General features: G+C 42.3%; 1 protein-coding gene across 2 annotated transcripts in view; it reads right to left on the bottom strand.

Moving 5' to 3' along the window:
• The window catches only part of LOC147034975 (myoferlin-like), a 203,964-nt gene that overhangs the window by 131,777 nt on the left and 45,047 nt on the right, over window positions 1-27,140 (bottom strand). For both annotated transcript variants that reach the window (XM_085891800.1, XM_085891808.1), the window contains exons 6-16: window positions 16,686-16,804; window positions 16,271-16,405; window positions 15,857-15,919; window positions 12,954-13,004; window positions 12,221-12,251; window positions 11,797-11,912; window positions 11,357-11,480; window positions 10,216-10,319; window positions 5,175-5,243; window positions 4,886-4,929; window positions 4,563-4,645 (exon numbers count right to left, since the gene is read on the bottom strand). In XM_085891800.1, the coding sequence (XP_085747926.1) occupies window positions 4,563-4,645; window positions 4,886-4,929; window positions 5,175-5,243; window positions 10,216-10,319; window positions 11,357-11,480; window positions 11,797-11,912; window positions 12,221-12,251; window positions 12,954-13,004; window positions 15,857-15,919; window positions 16,271-16,405; window positions 16,686-16,804 (939 nt within the window). The remainder of the gene's footprint in view (window positions 1-4,562; window positions 4,646-4,885; window positions 4,930-5,174; window positions 5,244-10,215; window positions 10,320-11,356; window positions 11,481-11,796; window positions 11,913-12,220; window positions 12,252-12,953; window positions 13,005-15,856; window positions 15,920-16,270; window positions 16,406-16,685; window positions 16,805-27,140) is intronic.

Genomic DNA, 27,140 nt, shown 5'->3' with positions numbered 1-27,140 from the left:
CTCACCGCGATCGAGCCAATCAGCCCCCGCGTGGGATAGGGTTGCTCGCCAAATTCGAACTACCTAAGTACCCACGCGGAGGGTAGACCGGGCGATCGCACCTCGCCGCAGGTCGACTTCGGACACGGGCCACTTAAGCGACCCGTTCCGTACTATCGGGATAACCGAGCGGTGTTATTCGTCGACCTCAACGGTTCGATTAATTATCGGGCGTATTCAGCCCACTACCAACCCTTTACGTGAAGCAAGATGAGGATTCAATGAAAGAAATGACGACGTTTAAGCGGGAAACAGTTCAACACAAAGCACATTTATTCGCGATGAACGGAAAGCGCACATATACAATTCCACCAAAAGCACATAGAAAAGAAGAGAAACACAATGCAATTCCACCAAAAGCACATAGAAGGAAAAGAAACACAATGCAGAGCTAATACCGACTACGCGAGCACACGGCAACACTTATACAATTTTACTTCACAGACGGCGCCGACAACACACATTCCCAAAAACAAAAGAAAAGAGAACACCCTCAAGGATGAGGCGGGCCTGAGGCCGAGACCGGGTCGGGCCTACCCGTCTGGTGATGAGACGCGGAGCGGCGATGGTGCCTCAACTCCGCGGGCCTCGCGGGCAGTGTCTGGTAGGGGGTGGGAAAGGGGCCCCTTGGTCGCACTATCTCAGCGCGGGGGGAAACAGGAGGGGGTTGCTGATGCTCGGGGTATAGAGGATTTCTACTCTGCCTCGAGTCCCGCGACGAGCGTCTCCACCTCGGCCAGGTCGCGCCGTCGGCCTCCCTGGTGTGCAGCTCCCTGCACGACGCGAGCACCCCCTCTCCACAGCTCCGTCCCCTTTGCTCCGACTCCAATGCACACGACGACGACCAACTCCTTCTTGCTTCTTCTTCCCAACTCCACCGACTGCGAAGTCTTAACTCTCTATTAACTTGACTGACGAACGCGGTCGCTTATATAAGCCCCGTGGCTTCGCTCTCTCATCTTTGACCCCCTGCCTTCGACCTTTCACCTCGCTCCCCATTGGCCCGAGAAAAAGTGGGCATGAATGCATTTTGATCCATAAATTTGCATATAGCGATCGCCCTCCAACGCCCTGGAGGCGGGGCCAAATCGCCCCTCGCTCACCGATTGGACGGAACAAAAGTGGGCGTGTGTCGTTTTTGATCCGTCTTTGGAGCTGAAAATCCATGGTTTTGTACACGCTGTTCGGCGCGCGCCCTGCACGAGTCCAACACCGGTACCCACAAGCGGCGCAAGAACGGTGGCGATGCGACGGTTGCGAGGTGTGACGTGAAGCGGCGCCGCGGTGGGTGGTTGATGTTGTGGTTGGTGGTGGTAACAATGGCGGTTGGTCCAAAATAAAGATAGTAAAAGAAAAACGGCTATCCTGAAGAGTCGCAGCACGCATGAATAACATTTATTCCCTCTAGACAACGGGTTTGGGCCTAACTACACATATACTTACCGAGATATCTCACCTAAGGGACCTGAATGGTGGTTTGCGAATTTGGTAACCACAACAATATATATATATATATATATATATATATATATATATATATATATATATACATATATATATATATATACATATATATATACATATATATATATATACATATATATATATATATATATATATACACACATATATATATATATATATATATATATATATATATATATATATATATATATATATATATATATATATATATATATATATATATTTATATATATATCTACTTACTGGGGCTGCAAAAGTAGGTATACAGTAAGGAGTGTACCAGTACATCATTACTGTATTGCAACTTTTGCAGCCCCCTCTATATATACACACACACACACACACACACACACACACACACACACACACACACACACACACACACAATCTATATCTATATAGATATATATATATATATATATATATATATATATATATATATATATATCTATATATACACATATATATTGTTGTAGATTTCCCGCCCATCGGCGTGTGAACGACCGCGTTTAGCCAATAGCGGTCGCTTCGCCCACCGAACGGACAATGCAGTCGTGGCCTTCCGGATCAACACCGGAAACCAGCCACGGGTGTTTCTAACCACACCACAACATTGTCCGCAATTGACCCGCGCTGCAGGGTCTGATCGCCAAATCTTCGATTTACCTAATTATTCGCGCGGGTGGGTTACTGAGAGATTGTACCTCAATGGGACCGCTTGGAAACGAGCCGCTTAAGCAGCTCACTTCCTTTTGGGATAACTGAGCGGGGTATTATCGCGCAGTCCCGTGGGACCCGATCACTTTACCGGCTATTAAAAACCAACTATATTCGGAGTGCAAGATGGCAGTTCAATGAGGGAATGGACGCAACGAACAGGTTTACATTCACACAAAGACATTTATTATAATAAAGCACGTATGGAATTAAACAAGGCAAAACACGTATGCAATTATACAAGCAACAAAAGCACGACAAAAGAACCACAACCATCTATACGAAATGCAATACAAACAAACATTCACAGCACACAAAGCACTTAACAATTTCCTACTTGTTAGACGGGCCCATGGACACACGTACGCACACGCACACCCAAGAAATGGTGGCAAAGGCCTTTAATAACGAGCTTCAGCTTGGAGGATAGGTGAGCTGAAACCCAGAGCCTATCTCTAACCTCTCCACCTCATGTGGTCTTCAAGTTGTTCGGATCCAGGCTCCAGCGAGAGCGAGCTGGATCCAATCGCCATGAGCTGCGATCCTTCCCGAGCTCCCGCAAATCCTCCCCCGCTGGTAAGACGAGGCGCCGACCCTTCCCGTCGATGCGCCGCTTCCCCCAAGGAACCACCTCCAAGAAAAGGTCAACGAGTCGCACCACACCAGGAACCAAAATGGAGAACAAGGAGCTCCACGAACCAAGAAAAAAAGCCACCACTCGCAGCTCGAGCCGAGCGACCATCTCAACTATTCCAAGCAAAGCAGCTCGAAGCAAAAAGCTCTCCTGAGCCAAGCAGAAGCCGAAGCTCACTGAACGACCAAAGCAAAAATCCTCCAAAAAGCCTCCTCCAAAGCCAGGCCTCGGCAGAAGCTCACTGAGCCAGCCGAAGCAAAAAGCTTCCGAAGGCCTCAACCCTAACGCAAGCCAAGCAGAACCCGACGGTCTGCTGAACGACTACTCTCTGCCGAAGCAAAAAGCTTATGACTCCAACTCCCAAACACGAACAAAGAAAAGATCTCCTCTTATCCTTCTCCCAACCCCCTCCCCCACGCCCGGCGTGACTCATGATCCATCCCCCGCTCAACCACGGGTGGAAGGGAGTTGTTGACATCATGAGTCACGGGACGGCAGGATTCTTCTTCCCCTTCGCAGAAGAGGGGGATGGATGTCTCCATTGTTCGTTCCCCAACTCGGAAATCGATCCGCAGTGCATCTGATTGATTTCTGAACATTTAAACAATGAAAGGTGAGCTATCTGGGGAACAAGCACTTATCGACATAGCTGACTAAAGGAACCTGAATGTTGTGTGCAATCGAATTCCCAAATTCGTAACAATATATATATATATATATATATATATATATATATATATATATATATATATATATATATATATATATATATATATATATATATATATATATATATATATATATATATATATATATATATAGTTTTTGGCCCCATCTCAATGGTGAAGAATCACTTTAAAAATGCGGATACGGATTTGGATCTTCACCAAAATTGAAAAAATTAATCCTCACACACCCAACGTGTCCACCAAGTTTTGTTCCGAATCCATCAATCACCTTTTGAGATATTGTGATCTGTATATATATATATATATATATATATATATATATATATATATATATATATATATATATATATATATATATATATATATTGATAGAAATAGTTTTGGCCCTATCTCTCAATGGTGAAGAATCACTTTTAAAATTCTCAGATGCAGATACAGATTCGTATCTTCACCAAAAATAAGCATTGCTGTCCTTGGCCAGTCACCTAAATAAACAAACAAAAAATTCAGAATGACTGCTTGAAAACTGTGGCCAAAAATTGTGTGACAAACACAGATGCTGCAGACCAACATAATTGGTGAAAAAAAATTTTCCAAGCAATAACACACAAGACTAATTAATATACTTGAAAAATCTTTCATTTTCACAAATAACAAACCAATAGACAGGGGTGAAAACATAACCTCCTTTCACTTCAGGTGGATGGAAGTAATCAGCCATAAGAGTGGCTTCCTACACTTCCAAAAAAAGGTCGTTTTCAATGGACATACCTCTTGAGTAATGTCAAGCTGCTAAAAAAAAAAAAAACATTAAGACTTTTACAAAAACATCACCAAGTTTAAAGGTAAATTCAAGAATAAGTACTTCAGTGGAGGTGCATTACAAACGCATGAGGTGTTTTTTTTTTTTTAATTAAAATGTAGGCTCATGGAAGAGCATTCCAGATGAACTGCATTTGAACCATATGTCAAAAAACAAAACAAAAATTCTAAATCACCTTCAGGACTCCCTCCAGACATTGAAATCTTGGAAATGTCCAAAAAGAGAGTTCCAATAGCATCATTTCTGGTTGCTCGATCCCTGTTCACAAACATCAATAGGAGACAATGCATTCATCCCCAATTATTTCAGAATAGGGAATCTGTTCAATCATACAATAAATGTTAAAATATCATATTTAAATACGACACTGGGAGGGGGGTCTTTTTAAAGTAAATGCAAATGTGGTGGAAATTTTTGAAATAGGCTGACAAATTTGCACAAATGCAATCAATACCAAAACTCAATGCACTGCCTCCCTCCCCAAAAGCACCAACTCACCAATCAAACATGGTCAACTTGAGTGCTGAACACATTGATGGAAACTGAAAAGCAGAGAAAGATATCAACAAAAAAAAATACATATATATATAAAGCACTGTATATTTTTTAATCTTCCAATATGAAACACCCTAGATCTGATGCTCATATCAAAAGGGGGTGCAAATGTAGTACAGTATAAAAAAAAAATCCAAGGTCTGCCTTTCAATTCTGATGAAGAAATCAAGATTATTCGACTCCAAATATTTTGGCTTTTAATTCCCAAAACAGAAGCGGTGCCATTAATCACCTTGATGGCCATGTTGACAATCTGGTTGAACTCAGGATTTGCATTTTGTCGGATAACATCTGTGCGGAGCTGCATGCAAAAGGGCAAATGGAATCAATACTAGTCTCTCAATTTGCATAATGAACTCACTTCATACAACATTCTATTTTTACCAGTGCAAAACTCCAACAACCATTAAACTTAGGATGTCAAATATAGCAAATATCAAACACCACCACCAGCGAAGCCCACTTGTTTTTTTTCTCGGCGTTTTATGAAAGTTCTGGATATTCGGCATCAAGAAACATTATTTCAATATGTCAAGCTCCTGTCATCCTTCAACCCAAAATCAAAGTGCCCAATGTGCCCTTGCACTTCCAAGAGCAAAGTTTTCAGTTAAAACTCATATCGGCCGACTCATCATCAGTCAAGCAAAGATGAAGATTAATTAATGAGATGACATTACCAAGGATGAGATGAAATGTGAATTTTTTTTTACAAATATTGGAAAATTTATTCAAAAGTTAAACAATAACATCCATGCATTCACTTCCATATTCATTGTTAATCAGCTGTTAATCAATCAGGGACAAACAGGTGTTGAATTAGGGGAGGGGGGGCTGGACAGGAAGCTCAGTTGAGTGTCAGGGAGTGATATTGGTTAGTGATTGGGTGGAGAGGAGGGGAGAGAGATTGAGGTGACAGACAATTTGGCAGATGGAGAGTGGTAGGGAGTTCCAGAAGAAGAGAGAAAGATAAAATACAAGGTGCAAGTCAACTGTGTTTGGGGAGTAGGAGGGGAGGGGGCAAGGAGATCCTGTGAACACCTTCAGTTCAAGATTATATTTTCAATGCAATAAATTAAATGACTAACCTGTGAAATGTTTTTAGTCATTACAATGTTAATTGTAATCATTGATGTTCTCAAAAGGAGGTATTTCATATTCCCTCTTTCAATCATCAAATTGTCCATTTCATTTCTAAATCGAGAGATTAACCATGGTTATTTTCATCTGGACTGGCCATATTGTTATTGGAGGGGGGGACTTTATTATATATATATATATATATATATATATATATATATATATATATATATATATATATATATATATATATAAAATATAAAATGACCGTTTTTACAACCATTTTTCCCTGCTGTGCAGGGGTTTGGCTTTTTTTCTTGAGGCAATGTTTTATGGCCGGATGCCCTTCCTGACGCCAACCCTGGTCGCCTCTTACGACACACAGGGATATGGTACACCTATTCTAACCGGGGTATATATATATATATATATATATATATATATATATATATATATATATATATATATATATATATATATATATATATATATATATATATATATATATATATATATATATATATATATATATATGCTTAAATGTTTCAATCAATAAATATTTCAACGAGTTAAAAAGAAAAGGAAAAAAAAAAAATCAATTAACCCCCCCCCCCCCAAAAAAAAAAAAATTGGGTTGCATTGTGTCATTTCATTTTTGTTACATTGACAACAAAGCTGCACATCCAGGGAAAGTTTGAAATGCAAATAAATGACAAGTTAACTGCTCTTCAAAGGACTTAGCCTTAAATTCAAATATATAAAAAAAATGTTTGGGGTGGCAGGAGGAGTTGTGAAGGCACCATACTTGTACTTACAAAGGACAAATCAAAGTAAAAAGTATTTCTCCCCACATGAATGCAACAGGGGCTGGCAGGATAGCCTAGAGGAATGCACACTTGACTCTGGGCTGTCTCGGCTGAGTTCTAATCTATGCCTAGCTATAAACCATCATCCTGGTGTCTCACAGGCATAACAAGAGAGCAATGTGTGTGCTGTCCCTCAGATAGACATTAAATTTGGCATCCCATCTGATGGCATGAGTTGATGGGAATTAAAGATCCCATGCTGTCCTCTGTGAAGAGTAGACAAACTATCCTCAGCACCCTGGCTAAATTACAAACTCCTGGAAGGCCACGGCAAGCCACCCAATACAAGGCATGCCAATAAACTGTTTTGTAAAGAGCATCATACATTTCATCTCCTCAAAAATCTAACCATTGAATTAGATATCCATCTATATATATATATATATATATATATATATATATATATATATATATATATATATATATATATATATATATATATATATATATATATATATATATATATATATATATATATATATATAGTCATGCGCCGCATTACTACGTTTCGGTCAACGACGGACAGCATATACGATGGTGGTCCCATCAGATTATAATGGAGCTGAAAAATTCTTATTGCCTCGTGATGTCATTGCTGTCATAGCTCTGCCAGTCATATAAAAGTACAGTATAGCACATACAATTACGTCCAGTACATAATACTTGATAATGATAAGAAACAACTATTGTGTGGACCCGTTATAACGGGATCGTTGAGGTGTATAAAATGTCATCGCGTGAAAAGCGGGGTCGCGCTAAATCAGGATTCAAGAAAATCAGCAAACTGACCCAATGTTGACCTAACATCCAAAAACACCCCTATTGTCACCATATTTGACCCTTTTTTGTACGTTTACCTTCTAGCAAGTAAATTACCATTGAATTAAAGATTTCCACGAATAAATCGTTGTTGTGAGTCAAAATTAAAACGCAAATGAATTTTTAGTAAAGTTTTTTTATGTTGTTAAAACATTCGCACAGTTCCAAAAATATATCACACAACTGACAGGTGCTCGTTTCTTCATTTGTAAATTATAACATTGATGCAATGATTTTTTATAAAATCCAAATGCTATTTATTCACCTTTCTGGAATTGATGCGAGAGGAGATTGTAAGCAGCTGCTAACAAAACACATGGCCGTCATGAACAGTCCAAAGGTAAAACTAATGAGTCTTCCGTCGATCTTGGATGTGTGTTGCAATTGCCAACAATATTCAGAACAGTAACATGCTGCACAGGTTTGTAGCCTAGGAGCAATAGGCTATCCGTATAGCTGAGGTGTGTTGTAGGCTATACCATTTAGGTTTGCGCAAGTACACTCTATGATGTTCGCACAATGACGACATCACTTAATGACGCATTTCTCAGAATGTATCCCCGTCAAGTGACGCATGACTGTATACATATATATTGTTGCGAATTTGCGGACGGCCGCGTACTCGAATCACGGCACGTCGCCCACCAGACGGACAATTCTGTCGTGACCCTCTCGGAACAATGCCGGGAGCTAGTCACGGGTGGGGGTTTAACCCCACCACGACCGTGCCAATTGCCCACCCGCGCAGGATAGGGTTGCTCGCCAAATTAGATCTACCCAAGTACCTGCGTGGATGGTTGACCGGGCGATTGTACCACGCCACAGGCCGACTCCGGACACGAACTGCTTAAGCGGTCCGTTCCGTGCTACAGTGATAACCGAGCCGTGTTATCGTCGGCCTTGACGGTTCCGATTAATTACTGGGATGTTGCACCCACTACGAACCCCTTTCCATGATGCAGGATGGAGGGTCAAGAGAGAAAAGACAAAGCGAAACAGGCACAGTTCAACAAGCAAGCATTTTATTCACACGCACACACAGACAGACAAGCATGTAAAGGCACGTATTTACAGCCATACACAATCAAAATGCACATGAAGCAATGAAAACAAAAGAAACGATGCAGAGCTACAACCAAATACGTGTACACACGGCAACACTTAAGCAGTTCTACTTTAGCCAGACTGGCACCACCCACGGACATTCACACAAAAACCCCAAAGAAAAGAAAGAAAGAAGTCGCGACTTCCCTTTTGTCTCTGGTGAGTCCTCTCCCGTGACAGTCAGCGTGGTCGCGCCTGGCCCCGACCTCTCGCGGCCGGCGAACCCTCTCCGGCACTCCCCGTCCGGACATACAGGTCCACCTCGCAACGGGCGCTACCATGTCTCCCGTCCGTGCCGTTGTGACAGGGCCGCTCGCCAAGGCGCGGGCGCAGGACCTCTTCCCGAAGATCAACCAGTCCACCAGCCAAGATGACGAGGAAGAAAAAGCACGCTCACGTGCCCATCTTTTATCGCCCGGGGCTCCGCCTTTCGCCCCGCCCCGTTCTCTGCTCCATCTTCCTTTGAGAGGGTTCCCGAAAAGGGGCTTTCCCTCACGCTTTCCCTCCACCCCGCTCCGTCCGGGGGCCGAGGGAGTCAGTTTTTGGCTCGGAGCCAGAGAATTATTCCCCCAAAAAGAGGCCCCACCTTTACATGACCTCTGACCTTTACCGCTCTTCCTCCACTCCAAAGCGCGGGGAAGTCAGACGGGAAAAACAGGCGGGAAAAGCCCACCGAGCATCCTTGTTGGTTTTTGTTTGTTCCTCCGCAGAGATCGTAACCGCATGGAGCCTGTTGAATGGTGAGTGGCGAAGATGTGGTTGCGTAGATGGTGGAGGTGGCGTGGTTGGCGCTGTGATGGGGATGGCGTGGTTGTTGAAATGTTGTGTGTTTGAAATAAAAGATAGAAAAAGAAAAACATCTAACTCAAAGGATCACAGCCCAAATGGATCACATAAATTCCCTCTATACAACGGGTTTGGGCTAACTGCACATGTACCTATGAAGATATCTCACCTGAGGGCCCTGAATGGTGGTTTGCAAATTTCCACAGCCGTAACAATATGTATATGTATATGTATATATATATATATATATATATATATATATATATATATATATATATATATACACATATATATATATATATATATATATATATATATATATATATATATATATATATATATATATATATATATATATATATATATATATATACACATATATATATATATATATATATATATATATATATATATATATATATATATATACACACATGTCCCTGTGTCATAAGAGGCGACCAGGGTTGCGTCAGGAAGGGCATCCGGCGTAAAACATGTGCCAAATCAGTATGCGGATCATACGGATGATCCGCTGTGGCAACCCCAAACGGGAGCAGCCAAAAGAAGAAGAAGAAGATATATATATATATATAAAATACATGCATTTCTATGTATACTTACCGTCTTGCCAGCAAAATCGAATTGCACAAAGGGGTCAACCATATTCTTTTTTTTCGACTCTTTCCCAAAGAAGCTCTTGACCCCTTGCATCATTGCATCGTCCACTGCAAAACAATTACAATGGGATGCTATGAAACAGGTATTATCATTCACTTGTGGTTTCACAATTCTGCAATTACCTTTAAAATGTACCAACACTGTGCCCTCAAGAGAAAAATAAAGCAAGGTCATTGTCATCGCACCCAGATAACATATGATAATTTTAGCGATAAACAAAAATAAAGATTTTTATGCCATTTTAAAGCTTCAGGACATTAGTGTATCTTATCTGAAAGGTCAGGGTTCAAATCTCTTGACCAGAGTAGAAATAAAATCTTAATATTATGAGGCTATAATAATATTAAACTTGAGATTATTATTATTATTTTTTTTTTTTTTTTTTTACAAAAAAACCTTACCCCACTGCACACAGCGTTCAAGTGTTCAATTCAATTTAAATAAAATAGAGACTTTAAAGGTAATAATATTCACATTTGTAAATGAGTCATAACACACAGGGCCAGAAAAAGCGTAATTTCCCACACAAGTGTCATGCATTATACATCACTGATATAGTTGCAAGTACCTGGATAATTTTAAAGTATTCCTCAGTCTTCATCCTCAATTTCTCTGGATGGTGAGGTGATGTATGCGCATGTTGCTACGGATGCATCACATCACCGTTTCCCTTCACCCCCATGTTATTTTGCTCTCAACGAGCCTCAATACTTGCATTTTAAAAATCGAAATACAGTTCAGAATTTGCAGTATGTAAACAAAATAAAAACAATCCAATAAACTTTAGAATATATTTCTACATTTACTTCTTTTTATCAAAATGCTTCATTTTACCTTTAACATTTCAGTTATAATACGCCACGTCCACAATTGAACAGCAGATCAGATATCACTCAGTGTCTTTATGTTTTGCCGAATATCCACTATAATTATAGGATAAGTCTTATGCGACTCATCAAGACTGAAGTTAGAAACAGTAAATTCATCTGCAGCTTAGCAAAGTAATTTCTTATTGAAAGGAAACAAAAATAGCAGCCCACATTTACAAAACAATTTTTATATGATAGTGTGAACTGTTTCTCACTCTGGGGGATGTCTTCAGCCCGGTAAAGCCGCACTGTGAACATAAGAGACCTCATGGTGACACCTGCTGGCCACAAAACGTTGCTTTCAACATCTTCATCCTTCAGTTTCAGCTTGTGTTCTGCCTGATGATGACATATAAAGATGTAAGATTGTGAGAAAATATTTTTTAGAGGTTTTAATAAACTGGTACCAATGCTCTGATGCATTCGCACAGCTTTCTCATGGATTGCATTTAAAGAAAAATGGTAAAACTGAATTGCAGAAAATCAAATAATCAATGCAGATGACCAAAATATTCTTCACTTTTACCTGTTCAAACACATTCTCCTTTGTATATTGAAAATATTTCTAATAAATTAGTTTACAAGGCTCTCCATTAATATTGACCTGAAATCATATCTCATAAAGACATGGGATAAAAAACAAAATGGCACTCACTGGAGCTTCATCTCCTGTGGCGAGCACCATAAGCGTAACCTTGAGAAATCCACGTGCTACCATAGTCGACTCATCAGAATCAGATAGGAGGACCCATTTTCTAATGAATGCATGTCCTGTGTAGGAAATATTACATCTCTGTGCAGGCTTATAAGTGAGAGACAATGACTCCCTAAACCATTTAAAACTGTTTTCATTTTTCTCCCCCCAACCCCAATTTCTGTGATTGTAATGACAGCCATCTTTTGATCAAAACAAAAAATAATGTACCAAACAAAACTGTTGTTTTGCTATCAAATATGCATGCACTATTTTTATTATACAATACAATTTGCCAATATTTTTCAACATTTCATTATTAAAATTTGTCACTGGCCCTCTTGCAAGGCTCAAAACAATGACTAAAAAAGTGAAAGGTACTCACGTCGTTCCTTGTAAATGGAACCAACATCGATCTGTTGGGATATGATGTTTATTAATATTTATTCTGGCAAGCATTCAAAGATAAAACAGAATGAAATGTTATAAATGCAAAATTGAAGTTTGGCAAATTCCTTGAAGCAATGAGTCAAATTCAATGAAATTTTGGTTGGCACTGTTTTCCCATATGAGCATAAAGCCCAAAACTGTTCAAATCCCATACACAAGCAAATTTAGAAAGGAAGAGGCCATTTGGCCCATCAAGCATGTGCAATATCCACACCCCTTTAACTTAATCAGTATACCTTCCTTCAATGCAACCAACACTATTCTTACTATTAACTTGGTCGAACTTAATATCAACATCTCTAATATCTACAGGCAAGAGATTTGGCCACAGTCAGACACAACGGCCAACTTTCTGAGAGATCATTGGTCCTATAAAGTCCCCATCATCAAAGAAAATCCTGTAATGATCAATCCATAGTTTCATGCATTCCTTTAAAAAAAAAAACATACAACTGCATACCATGGTTTCAATGTCCTTGTCCAACATGGAATAATATGCTTCAAAATTTGAGCCTTTTACGCTGTGTACAAATTTGACAAATTTAGCATGCAAACTATGATGCAAAAAGCTACACTCCAGCAACAAATTGTCGCTACTTTATCAAAGTGGTGATTATAAATTTAAAAATAATTCCAATTCTTTACAAAGAAGAGAAGCAAAATATTACCTTAAAAGTTCCAATTTCTGCATCTTGTCTTGCATTAACAGAATTCAAAACCTGTATTAAAACAAACAATAATTTGACCATTATATCATTCTATTATCCAGAAGAGTATTAAAATATTAAAACACATATTGGGCTTTATTTGCTGCAAAGACAACTTTTTTTGGAATAAGAAATAATCACTTTGTATTCAATTTGGAAATCAGCTTCACAGAAGTCTCTGTCTCTGTCTCTGTCTCTGTCTCTGTCTCTGTCTCTGTCTCTGTCTCTGTCTCTGTCTCTGTCTCTGTCTCTGTCTCTGTCTCTGTCTCTGTCTCTGTCCCTCTCCCCGTCTCTGTCTCTGTCCCCGTCTCTCGCTCGCTGTCCCTCTCCCTCTCCCTCTCCCTCTCCCTCTCCCCGTCTCTCGCTCGCTGTCCCTCTCCCTCTCCCTGTCTGTCCCTCTCCCTGTCCCTCTCCCTCTCCCCGTCTGTCCCTCTCCCTGTCCCTCTCCCTCTCCCTGGCTCTGTCCCTCTCCCTCTCCGCGGCTGTCCCTCTCCCTGTCCCTCTCCACGGCTCTGTCCCTCTCCCTGTCCCTCTCCCCGTCTCTGTCCCTCTCCCTCTCCCTCTCCCCGTCTCTCTCCCTCTCCCCGTCCCTCTCCCTCTCCCCGTCCCTCTCCCCGTCCCCGTCCCTCTCCCCGTCCCCGTCCCTCTCCCCGTCCCCGTCCCTCTCCCCGACCCCGTCCCTCTCCCCGTCCCCGTCCCTCTCCCCGACCCCGTCCCTCTCCCCGACCCCGTCCCTCTCCCCGACCCTGTCCCTCTCCCCGTCCCTGTCTGTCTGTCCCTCCCTCTCCCCGTCTGTCCCTCTCCCTCTCTGTGCGGGAGAGGGAGAGAAAGAGAGGGAGAGGGAGAGGGTGGAGAGAGGCAGGATCTCAGCAGATGTAACAAAGTTTAACATCCAACCAAGAGCACACACATTTATGAATCACCCAGGCTGTGAAACACAAGGATGACAGTTAATACCTGGGTTGCGATTCAAACTCAGGCTAGACAGCTTCGAGCAAGTGTGCAAACCACTCTGCTATCCTGCCATGATGAGACATTTCATTGCTTTGCAACAACTGAAAACATTTACAACTTATTGTAATAATCTCATTTATTTTGCCTTCATAACTCTGGAGATGTCCCCATGGCTGCTGTGTCACAATCAATGCTTGAAGAGTACTTGCCAAGTGGCTTAAGCATTCAAGCAAGCACTCCAATGAAATGGTTGAAGAAACTTTTAAAAATAAAACATTTAATTGTTTTTTATATGCATCTCTCTGTGCCAACATGACATGTCATATAATGAAAGAAGATTGCATAAAAAAGGGAAAAGAATTGCAAAATAAAATTGCACATTTTCTGCAGGTGAGCCACCACCTGAGGCACCACTCAGCCAAACAGACCAATAGGCCATGAACTTTGCTCAAAATCATTCAAGGTATTCAGTGACTGAATGTTGTGATGTACTTGGCAAGTGGCTTAAGCAATCAAGCAAGCACTTCAACAATATGGTTGATGAGGAACAGCAGGCTTTGCAAGCAATTTGCAATCACTGATCTGTCATATTAAACACCTCCCAGAGACACCCAGAATATCAGGCAATGTCCAAATTGGACAAATACACTTTTTTTCGCAGTCGGAGAGAGCTTCTGCCAAGCTAAATTTTTGGAGCTTAAATTTTGTAATTTGGCTAAGTTAAAGACATTCTTGAGGTTGATGGCATGTGCAGAAATGAAATAAAGCCACAAACACTGGCATCTCCATCTGTTTATAACCATTACAATGTATCCAGCAATTAATAGCTATGATGAAGAGGCAATGATACATGTGAGGAAAGTGAAAAATAAAACAATCATTAAGACACCTTTGCAGCCTGTTCCAAGTCAAGGCATTGTAAGGTAACCACCCCTCCCCCCCTCCCCCCCACAAAAAAAATCACAAATTAAGACCACAGCAAGGGAGAGTGAGGTGATCAAGGATGAGCCTTGATGAAGGATAATTAAATAAGGCCATAAATTATTTTGAAAAGGGGTGTTTTAATTAACCCAAACATCCAATTTTCATTCATGCACTCCCTTGGAGTTCTCTTCAGATACAAGCAAAGTTTCATACCACTCAGTTTCATGGTTTTGGATATATGGAGGACACACATGCACAGATCTGCTCAGTGGTTTTGGAGAAGGTTTTTAAAGGGTCCTTTAAATTCTTGTATTGCAACACGACAATGTCACCGATGGCATAAATTTAAAACTGTACATGAATTGGCCAGTAGATCACATAAATTTTTTTTCATATTGATTGGATTAATCCATTTATGGCTGCTGCACCAGGGCACCAATGAGTCATCATTGTCAAAATTTATTCCCCACAGGGAGTTAACATATGTCAAGTTTCAATTTCTTTTCATTGAGCAGTTTCAGAGATGTCCAAAGTTTTTCCTTTCATCAAATGTAACTGCCACACCACATGACAATATGACATCAGATTTATCATTTTTTTTTTTTAAATAACAGCAAAAAAAAAAAAAATAAAAGATATATCTATGGATCTTCAAGGTCATGGCTACCATGTTGAAAATGTCGCACCAATCGATCAAGCAGATGCAGAATTTTTTTTTTTTAAGCGATTAAAAGTTGCTGAATGTGAAAGTGAAAATTTCAATAATAATATTAAAAAATAAATCATAATCAGAAGGAAAACCATATGGAACCATTATTTAAGGCTTGGTCCCCTAATAAAGGAGGCCATCACAGGTTTTTCATTCCACTATTAATTTGTGCTCCATGACTTTATCATCCATCTGTATTCAAAATGCATCAGCTACTTTTGCATGGGTATCTGGACAATTCCAAAATGAAATAAAATCAAATAAAATGAGAACTTACCGTAATGTGAACTTTGTCATCAAAGAGTTCAGAAGGTTTCATGAAGAAGTTAAAGTAGAGAACCTGCAGAAGAAGAATTGCAGATTTGTAGCAGTATAGAGGAACACACCAAGAATTTTACATGTTTTTTGCATCAAGAAGCACCCCAAATTTTTTTATATATAAAATGTTCACATACAACTGCACCAAGCTCAACTTGAGTGTCCAAACGTATTGTTTTAAACCTCACAGGGATCAAGTCTATTTTGACACCCAAATCAACAATGGCCAAAGTTGCATCAATGGGGCTTTGTAGTTCGGAATGGTTGAAATAAGAGTAAAGAAACAAAAGGGCAAGGATTCACATCTGATGCTTCACACCAAGAATGAAGAATTGAAATAGTCAAGTACATTTTACCTTCACAAAACGCCTACCTCGTCAAAGATTGGGTTGGTGCTTTTTTTGATCCGAGTCCTTTTGGTCTTTGTGCCGACTGTCACCGTCACCACTGGTTTCATGTTTTGCCTTCCATCTTGAAGTTGTCTCCCTTCTATTACCCGAACACGAACCTAAATAAGTGATGTTGGAGAATACGAGAACAGCAGAGTTGGCCTTTCAGTTATAATAAATTCATTACATTTAATGTTCTTCATCATCAAACCTCAATATTTCAGCTTATATTTTGCTTCAGATAACCTTCCCAACAAAATAAAGTCATACTTTTAAAAGAGCACCAGGTTCTTAAAACACAACCTTACTATTCATCAACACCTTCTGCCTCAGTAATGTGCTACAAATAAAAATTGTGGCATTTATAATGAAGAAAAAAGAAGAATAATAAAAACTTACCTGCAGATCCTGTTCTTTATCATGCAGATTCCGGTAACCACCGACACGTTGGATAGCTCCCGTGCCACTGGGCTGACTGGGGACAACCAAACTATCTGCAGAATCTCCTTCAATACCACCTGAAAAATAAAATTTTGCAATCATGTTCTTCCATCCAATATATATATATATATATATATATATATATATATATATATATATATATATATATATATATATATATATATATATATATATATATATATATATATATATATATATATATATATATATATACACACATACATATACACATACATATATACATATACACACACACATATATATATATATATATACTAAATCTCAAAACATGTGAAGTGTGACAAGCACTCCCCGATCCCCATTGGACAGTCCTACATGAACGCATCACTTCCTGTATCCAGTGGGGATCGGGGGAGTGCTCATCACACTCCATGTTTCGATTTGCCTGCCAATCACATCACGTCCCTTCTGGTTGAATAGTCTGCATTTACAGGAACAATTGTCTGGGTAGCAGACAGACGGTTGCTCTGTGCGGAGTGCGGATTATGCGGTTTCACCAGGTGAGACAATCAGAGGCAATGCCCACCATAAGTCAGGAGGTGTGTCTAATTATGTATATATAGTGTTACGGCTGTGGAAATTCATATTACACCAGAAAGGGCCCTCACGTGAGATATCTTCATAGGTACATGTGTAGTTAGCCAAAACCCGTTGTATAGAGGGAATTTATGTGATTCATCCAGGCTATGACGCTTTGAGTTAGTCGTTTTTCTTTTCTATCGTTATTTTGAACCAACCACGTCTCAACCGCCATCACACAACAACCACCTTAACCACCACGCCAGCCATAGTCACCAACGACAACCACGCTCCAACCCGCAGACAACAACCACAATGCCAGCCCTCACCACAGAAGACCCTCCACCACCTTCGCCTTTACGAATTCATCCCACATCGCTTCCACGGCCATTCCCGCACCACCTGTGAACACTGAACGTCGGGCTGTCTCGGGCCCATTCGGCGATTGGTGCCGAACGCACTGAGCCACGAGCGCGAATGGTGGCCTTTCCGAGGGGAAAATCTGGATCAGAAACGCTTCACGCCCACTTCTCCTCCGTCCAATTGGCGAGCGCGGGGTGGCTTGGCCCTGCCTCCAAGCATGTGTATGTGAAGTCCATATATGCAAATTTTAGGATCAGGAGAGGTTCACACCCATTTTTGCCCGACCAATGGCTGACCGGGGGGGGGGGGGGGGTGGATGGCATTGCCCCGCCTCCAATCGCGTTCTGATCCTAAAATTTGCATATTAGCTGCTCCTGCCACCTATAGAAAGGCGAGCGCAAGGCGAATAAAAACAGTTGGGTTTTGGAGTTGTTTGGAAAGTGTCATCAAAAGAGAGTTGGGTTTTGGAGTTGCTTGGAGAGTGTCGTCGAGAGGCTGCTCTTGGGGGACAAGGAGCATACGTTGGTGGAGTGGAGGGGAGTGAGCACAGTGGAACTGCAAGCAAGGGAGCTCAGGTCCGAAGCAGGAAGGACGGCGGTCGGCGACGAGGTTGCGGTGTGGGGGATCGCTCCTCTTGTCGCGGGACCCAAGCCAGCCAGCCATTCCCCTCCCCCAGGGCATCAACAATTCCCCCTTTCCCCCGCGCTGAGATAGTGCAAAAGGGGGCTCCGTTCCCACCCCACCCTAAACGCCGTGCCAACGAAACCCGCCAAGGGGCACGGAGTCGGGGCACAGCGGTGCGGCCACATTTGCGGCTTGCCCACCAACGCATCACGAGGACGCGGGTAAGACCTCCCTGGTCTCGCGGACCTGGCCGCTCCTCCAGGTCACGCGCACATTTGGCTTACGGGCCTGTCTGCCTCCTTGTCTGTGAGGGTGGCTTCTTTCCTTTGCTTTTGTGTAAATGTGTGTTGGCGCCGTCTGTGAAGTCAAACTGTATAAGTGTTGTCGTGTGTGCGCGTAGTCGGTTTTCACTGCTTTTCTTCTTGCATTTGCTTTTTGTGTATGGCTGTATATACGTGCTTTCTGTGTGTCGCGTAATAAAGTGCTTGCATGTTGAACTGTGCCCGCTTCGCTTAATCTCCTTCCTTTTAATTGACTCTCCATCCTGCTTCACGTAAAGGGTTCGTAGTGGCTGCAACATCCCGATAATTAATCTGAACCATCCAGGTCGGCGATAACACCGCTCGGTTATCCCGATAGCACGGAATAGGCCACCCAAGCGGCTCGTGTCCGGAGTCAACCTGTGGCGAGGTACGATTGCCCAGTTTACCCATCCGCATGGGTACTTAGGTAGGTCGAGTTTGGCGAACAACCCTATCCTACGCGGGTGGCCGATTGGCACGATTGTGGTGATGTCGAAAGGCCCACCCGTGACTGGCTCCGGGCGATAGTTCCCAGAGGGTCATGACTGAATTGTCCATCCGGTGGGCGACGTGCCGCGATTCGAGTTACGGGGCCGTTCGCACGCCAGCGGGCGCGAATTCGCAACACTGGTGTCAGGAGTGGGATACAAACTCTCCCGCCTCCAAGCTAAATTTACGGGAATCGGTTCAGGGGTGAGAGTAGATGAGTTATCAGGTGAGTTACGACACCCCCCCCCCCAATTCCCTCCAAATTACGAGCAGGCCAAATTAATCTCTTACGAGAAATAAGATGGTGTTTCAAAGCGAGCGGGTGCCTGGGGTAGAAATGTATATGTGTAGAAATGTAGAATCCATGGCCTGGGACGGTAGTTGTAATGTTAATCCATGGGGAAGCTCAACCCCATATCCTGAGCACAGACTTTATCGGCAGGCTGAATCGAATAATGGCAGCGCGATCGCACCTCAGCGCAGAACGGAGCGAGCGGCTATTTATGGCGCTGCGAATGGCGCGACATGAGGCGAGCACTCCCAACAGCCGTTTCAAACCACGTGGGCATGGCAGGCGAGGCAGGCGGACATCGGTGGGCTTTGGGAAGAATTAAAGGAAGAATGGAGGACTGAGCTCAAAAAAAGAAAAGCAGAAACATGAGCTGGAAGTAAAACAATTAAAGGAACTATTGGAGAAGTCAACACAGTTCGAAGAATTAAAGGGAAAAATATGGGAAATAGACTGGAGGATCCATAAGTGGGAACAAGAGACGAGTGAGCTGAACGAGAGAATGGAGGAGGAGCGCATTGGTAACTCCCGGGACAGAAAGCACATGGAAGAGGAATGGAAAAAAAAGTTGGAAGAAAGAGAATGCGAACATGATTTGGAAATAAAGCAACTGTAGGAAGAGATAAGAACAAGCAATCAGGAAAGTGAAAGCCTAAAACGGAAGATAAGAGGAGAGGAACATCTGGAGGAAAGGACGGAGGAATTGCTGAAAAAGTCAGAACAGTTCGAAGAACTGCAGGGAAAAATGAGGGAGGAAGGAGAAAGTAAAACAAAGATAGAAAAGGAAAAACACAAACAAGATGGGGAATTGAGACAGCTGAAGGAAGAGATAAGAACAGGCAATCAGGAAAGAGAAAGCCGAGAAGGGACGATAGAAATAAAAGAGAAACGTCTGGAAGGCCGAGAGATACGGTTATGAAATGGACGAATTGAGGAGGGAAGCACGCAAAAGAGGTGCGGAGATGAGCAAGAGAATGAATGAAATGAGGACCAAGAATACCAAGACAGAGAGAGGGAGTTACAAAATGAGCTGAGGATGTTGAGAGAAGAAAGAACGACAGAGAGTGAAACGTTAAGGAACCACACTGTACAGATGGAACAGCTGGAAGCAAAGGCCAGATTAAAGAATGAGGAACAAGAAAGAATACTGAAAGAACAAAGATTGAGACAGGAGAAAGAAATCAGGAAAGAATGAGGAACAAGAAAGACAGTGGAATTGAAAACTGAAAGAGTATGAATTTGAAACTGAACGACAAAAGAAAAAAAATAGGTTGGAATAAGAGGAGAAAGTGAAGGAGCAAGGAATGAAGCAGGAAGAAGAAATCAGGAGATTGAAGGACACAACGAGGTTGGAGAGGGAAGAATGAGAGGAACAACGGGATAGAAAACGAAAACATGAATTTGAGGTTGACCAATTAAAAGAAAAGGCGAGGCTGGAGTGCGAGGAGATAGACAAAGAACAGCGAATGAAACACAAAATGGAGATGAACCAAATGAAGCAAACAACGAAACTGGAGAAGGAAAGACAGGAGAGGGAACAAGGAAGAGTAGTGAGAGAACAGCAAATGAAACACAAAGGGGAGATTAACCAAATGAAGCAAACAACGAAACTGGAGAAGGAAGGACAGGAGAGGACATAAGGAAGAGGAGTGAGAGAACATCCAATGAAACACAGGAAGGAAATGAGCCAATTGAAAGAAACTATGAGATTGGAAAATGAAGAGCAGGAGAAACTGTGGGGTAGAAAACAATAACAATGCGAGTTGGAAATTGAACAACTAAAATGGGGAGCAAGATTGGAATCCACGGAGATTGAAAAACTCTGGAGGTAGAACGAAGAACTCAGGAAGTAGAACAACGCAATAAGGTGGGATGTGTGCTAGCACCACAAGGAGCAATGTCGGTGGTGCAGGACTTAATCGACACCACTCGTCAGACGAGGTAACAATTAGGACCAACCGTAATAAAGGAGACAAATAAAAATGGAGAAGTGGGTAGAACAACGTAATAAGGTGGGATGTGTGACAGCACCACAAGGAGCAATGTCGGTGGTGCAGGACTTGATTGACACTACTCGTCGGACAAAGTAACAATTAGGACCAACCCTAATAAAGGAGACACAAATAAAAATGGAGAAGAGGGTAGAACAACGTAATAAGGTGGGATGTGTGACAGCACCACAAGGAGCAATGTCGGTGGTGCAGGACTTAAATCGACGCCACTTGGATGAAGGAACAATTAGGACCAACCCGGATAAAGGAGACAAATAAAAAGAGTAGAGACGAGGGAAGTAACAAAGACAAAGAAGGAAATGAAAGTATTGCCAGAGACACGGGAGATAGAGAGTGAATTGGACGGGGTTAGTGACGAACACACACACATTGAGGTAGTGGAGGACCATGAGGGGGAGCTGGCAGACTGCCTAGGGACCCGGTGCGAGCAGCTGGATGGCCTCCTTCGGGAACAGAGGGAGACACAATTCTCCCTCGAAGCTGATCACGACCAGGTGGGTTCGGTCGTGCCAGGTGGAGTCGAGGGGGCGAGTGCTGCAAACGGGTGCATGAGGAGCTTGGGGGGTATAGAGGCCCCGGGAACCCTTGTGGGGACACGAATCCCCAGTGTGGTTGTGTAGGTGTGTGTGTGTGTGTGTTTGCGAGTGTGCGGAGATGCATGCTTTCCAGCATGCATGGTGTGAGTGAGACCCCCTGTGCAAGTGAAAGGTTGGGTGTGAGTGAGATGGTCCATGTGAGGGAGAGCGTGTATGTAAGAGAGCTGTGATGAAATAAAAGATGAAGTGACGCGTGATCACGTGACGCATGGCTCACACACGAGACAGATAAAACAGAGATGCTGCGCGGTCGGCGGGATTGTCGCTGGGGCATTGTCATTAACTGCTGTAGTTCACTTGGTGCTCCTTGAATGGTGAGAATTGAGTGTACCAGACTCCGTGTATTTGCTGGCTAATTGTTGTTATACTTTGCGGTGATTGACTGCACATGTATTCCTTTTTGTGTTTGTAGAGACGGCTTCAATCAAGTGAAATAAAACCTTATACTCCGAAGGCATTTCTCTCACATTCATTTCAAGAGCGGTATGCAAGGGAGATGTTGGTCAGTATGTGTGAGCATGCAGTCGCGTCTCCCGGGGTGAGTGTAATGGAGTGGTGTATGAGCGTTGCAACACGCAGGTGTGTGTGGGTTAAATGGAGACGACAACGGCGACAGAGGAACGAGGGCCGAGTAGCGGCCGTAGATGTTTTGGGGACCGCGCCGGGTTCACCCGGCAGCGAGCGTGAGGTCTGTGCTGTGCAACGCATGAGGCCGCCACGTGCTCGCTTGCGGGAGTGAAGCCCGGTCCGGAAACGAGTGCAGTGAATGTTGCCGATCCCGCGACGGACAAAGTTTAGGCAGGAAAACGGATTTGGACCGGATGAGTTCCCCACGTGGGTGGGTATGTTGAGCTCCAATGGGCAGAGCACATGTGTTCGCGTGGGGAACCCCTCGAGACGCGGGGCTTGTGGTTTTTTTTTTATGCGCCGGGTGACGTAATGGCTGCGTGTATAGTTGGAATCCGGCAGGAGGGTGAATCCCTGCCGGATGGCACCGTCCAAGAGGGACGAGGGACGCGAACAGCTGCCATGACATCACGCCAAAGGTGCGCGGCTGTGAATTGCCGCACTGGTGCGCAGGTTGCGAAATGCCGCGCATGTGGAAAAAAAGAAAAAGCAAGCCTCGCTTCCGGGTGAACAAGATTCACAGGCATGGGGTGGAAGACCCCCCTGCCGGGCACAGAATGACACTAGTCAGGGGGAAGGGTTAGCTTCATTAAACCGGCTTCTTGGGGCAGGGGTAAGTCCTCATGGGGCGCATGGGATGGATTAGGTAGAGGGATAGTAGTTGAGAGTTAGGAATGGAAATGAGGATTTGAAGACAGTGACTGACTTTGGATGTGTAGTGTGGACGTAGCTTAGCTACGTAGGTTAAATGAAACGTGCTGTCGTGTAAACTGTAAGGGACGACGTGGGAGCATGAGGTAGTTAGGGGATGTAGTTAGAAGGATGGCAGAGTTCAGCGGTCTGTGTGTTGAAGAGTAGTGAGGTGAGTAAATGGTGAGTGAGTGGAGCGAATGTGGAATGCATGGTGCGATGAGTGATTGGGGGGAGGAGTGACTCCCGCCCAAGGGACCCCAGGGTCAGTGTAGAGTGAGTTAGCTGGGTTAGTTAAATTGACAAAATGGAGTTTGTTTTGTTGTTGGTGGTAATGTAGGCTCGATACCCATTTGGAGGGGTGCAGGAGCCCTGTTGACAGGCTGGGAGCGTGGCTGCGAAAGGTGAGCATCGCTGAGTGGGTACCCCGGGCACCGGGCTAGTCGGCCGTAGTAGGCCAAGGGCCCATGGGGGGCCGGGATTGCGTCGTGGGCACGGGTGCGCCCGCTTGATGCAGGGGCCCGGGGTGCCGTTAGCCGCGTTGGCAGTATTGTGGGCATGGGTGACCGTCGGAAAGGGGCCCGGGAAGCCAGCCTGCCATGTGAGTTTCAGGGGAGTCGCAATGGAGGGCACGCCCCGGTGTTTAGGGAGCTGGTAGGCTTGGAGGTAGTGTAGTGCCCAGGGTGCCATTGTTAGAGAATGCGAATCCTATCCAAGTTCCTCCCGACTTAATCTTTGCTTTTTGCTTGTTTGGGTTCCTTCTGATTACTCCAATGCAGGACTGTACTCATTTAGTCTTCAATTTGATTTGAATTTTTTATTTTAATCCCATTCTAAATTCAATTGAATGATGAACAATAATATGAAAAAAAAACGTCATTGTTCAGGGTCAAGTTTCTGATCAAAGCGTGATGTCTTAGTACCCTGTCCACTTTGCCAGCAGTTTTAAAGTGACACTTCTAATTATATCTCATTAATTATGTTACACACCAGTACACAAATGCCACACAAAAGAAGTCCGGGTGAGGGTCTGCGATCTCCGATTGCTCATTTTTTAATTCATTTAATATTTATCAAGCTTCTGTACACATTTTGAATATCTATATATATACATATATATATTTTTTGTTCATGTTGGCATTCAAGATCAAAATTCAACTGTCCTTTTAAATGCAGCATACATTGTTGATCAGACATGAAGAGCACTCCTATCCAAAACATTGCTGGAGGGAAAGGTGGAGCGTGGGAGTGAAAGTTAAACCTTGACAGGCCAATTCCAATCTTCATAATTCTCCCTTTGCATTCAATGTACCAAGACAGAAAATGTACTATAATAAAAAGGTTCACATTGAGTGATACAAAGATCACAAAGTAATTAAACACAATTTCACTTGGTTGTTGAATGACAAAGGGTTCTGCTCAACAGAATTATATGTATATTGAAAATGTAGTCCGGAGAACTTGCAACAAGATTGAAAAGATGATGCGAGGGAAACAGCGAGGAATTAAAAAAAATGGCAAGGATATCAAGTACACAAGGAGAAAAGAGCAGTTTAATACAGGTTTAGGCACACTGGGATTCTTTGGTGAAGGCCCATTTTATTGAGATTGGTTAGTGGTGAAAGTTGATGGCAGGTACACCACCAGTCAAAATTTTGACAACACCCCCATTTTTCCAGTTTTTACTGAAATTTAAGCAGGTTAATGTTTCAATGTCCTCGAAAATTAAAGCAAAGAACAAATAAACCATTGCAGATTAAAAAAAAGGAAGTTATGGAATTGTTTTGTTGAACAAAATTTAATCTAAATTTTTGACTCAAAGTCACTACCTTTTGCAGATATAACAGCCGAACATACTCGTGGCATTCCTTCTACAATGGAAATCAAATATTGTTCGGAAAGTTCTTCCCAACACTGTTGCAGAAGTTCCCACAAATGTGTTGCATTTTTGGTGCTTTGCTTTCAGCCTTGTGTCCAGTTCAACCCAAACCAGCTCGATGGGTTTTAAGTCTGGAGGCTGTGCTGGCCATTCCTTGATTTGAGGGCTATTGTCTTGTTCTTTTCTTCCAAGGTGGCTCTGACAGCCTCGAGGTATGTTTTTGGATTTTTATCTTCCTGTAGGATGAACCCCTGACCAACGAGGTGTCGACCAGAGGGTATTTCATGGCACTGCAAAATGCAGTGGTCGCCCTTTTGGTTCAGGTTGCCAGTCACTCTGTGCAAGTCGCCGACTCTGGATCCAGAAAAGGAGCCCGAGATAATCATGCTTCCTCCTCCATGTTTGACAGTTGATGTCACACACTGAGGAACCATCCTTTCACCGACTCGACGGCATACAAAAACCCTGCGTGATGAACCGAAGATTTCAAATTTTGATTCATCGGTCCATCTTCCAGTTTTCAGTAGTCCACTGGCGGTGCTTCACGGCCCAGACAAGCCTCTTTTTCTTATTTTGCCATCTTAGTAATGGCTTTCTTACTGCCACTCGACCTGTCAAATCTGCAGCTCAGTCTTCTCTTCACAGTTGAAACCGAGACTTCCTTACTTCGACCAGTGTTAAGCTGTGCTTGAAGCTGCTGTCCTGTGAGCCACCTATCACATAAGCTGTTGACTCTCAGAAACTTGTCTTCTGATTGTGTTGTGGCTTTGGGTCTGCCAGACCTTTTCTGTCAGAGTTGCCTCCAGTTTCCAAGTGCCTTCTGATGGTGTAGGGAACCGTACTCACTGACACCTTGGCCTCTTTGCAATTTCTCTAAAAGAACGACCAACACGTTTAAGGGTTATAATGGTCTGTCTGTCTTCCTTTGTTGATTGTATTTTTCTCGCCATTATGAGAGCAATATACTACTTCCTGCAGTGCAATATTGTCCAAATAATGGTTCAGATGGTGTCTCAACACAGTCTGTTCCAACACTGCTTTTATACAGAGGGTTTTGTCACTAATAAACAAAAGTTGGGACACCTGTTAGAATTGTTTGCATCAACTTTCAAGGCTTAATTTACTTCCATTGCTGCATCACAGCTGCAGTTGCTAATCCATTACATCCTTGTTCCCTGAAAAAGCCTTTTTAACAAATCTGAAATTTGCATTATTTTTCAGTTTTTGGTAACCTAAACTTTTTAACTTCTGGCAATTTACAGCTTCCCTTTGTACCATTTCTGTTTATTCACTGGACTTGAATTGCTTAAATTTCAGTAAAAACAGAAAAATGGGGGTGTTCTAAAACTTTTGACCAGTCGTATATATATATATATATATATATATATATATATATATATATATATATATATATATATATAAATATATATATATAAATATATATATATATATATATATATAAATATATATATATATATATAAATATATATATATAAATATATATATATATATATATATATATATATATATATATATATGTGTATATATATATATATATATATATATATATATATATATATATATATATATATATATATATATATATATATATTGGATATTTCGATTCATCATTTTTACAGGAACAGATAGTGGATATAATAGCAGCAGAGAGGATATGTCCTGGAGGTTAACGAGGCAAATTGGCAGGCTAAGGTGAGATAAAGCTCTTGCCTACTACAACCTAATCTCAAAGAAAAGGAAAAACGATGTGGATTCATTATGAAACATGGAACCCAGTAAAACAATGAAAATCTCTGAAACACAAGGTGGAAGGATCAAAGAATGAGGTGAAGAAAACAGAACTCCAATCAAACTATGATGGAAAGGATAAATAAGTTGAATGAAATTAATAAAAGGAGAAGAGGGCATGTATAGATGCAAAGGCTCAATCAGCAGAATCAACTTCGAGATCGTGAGATTC

Source organism: Eptatretus burgeri, chromosome 1, assembly GCF_056783735.1.
Source record: "Eptatretus burgeri isolate ZD-2024b chromosome 1, Ebu_testis_v1, whole genome shotgun sequence".
Taxonomy (NCBI): Eukaryota; Metazoa; Chordata; class Myxini; order Myxiniformes; family Myxinidae; genus Eptatretus; species Eptatretus burgeri.
Note: the sequence above shows the minus strand (reverse complement) of the source record. Positions and strands in the feature narration are given on the sequence as shown.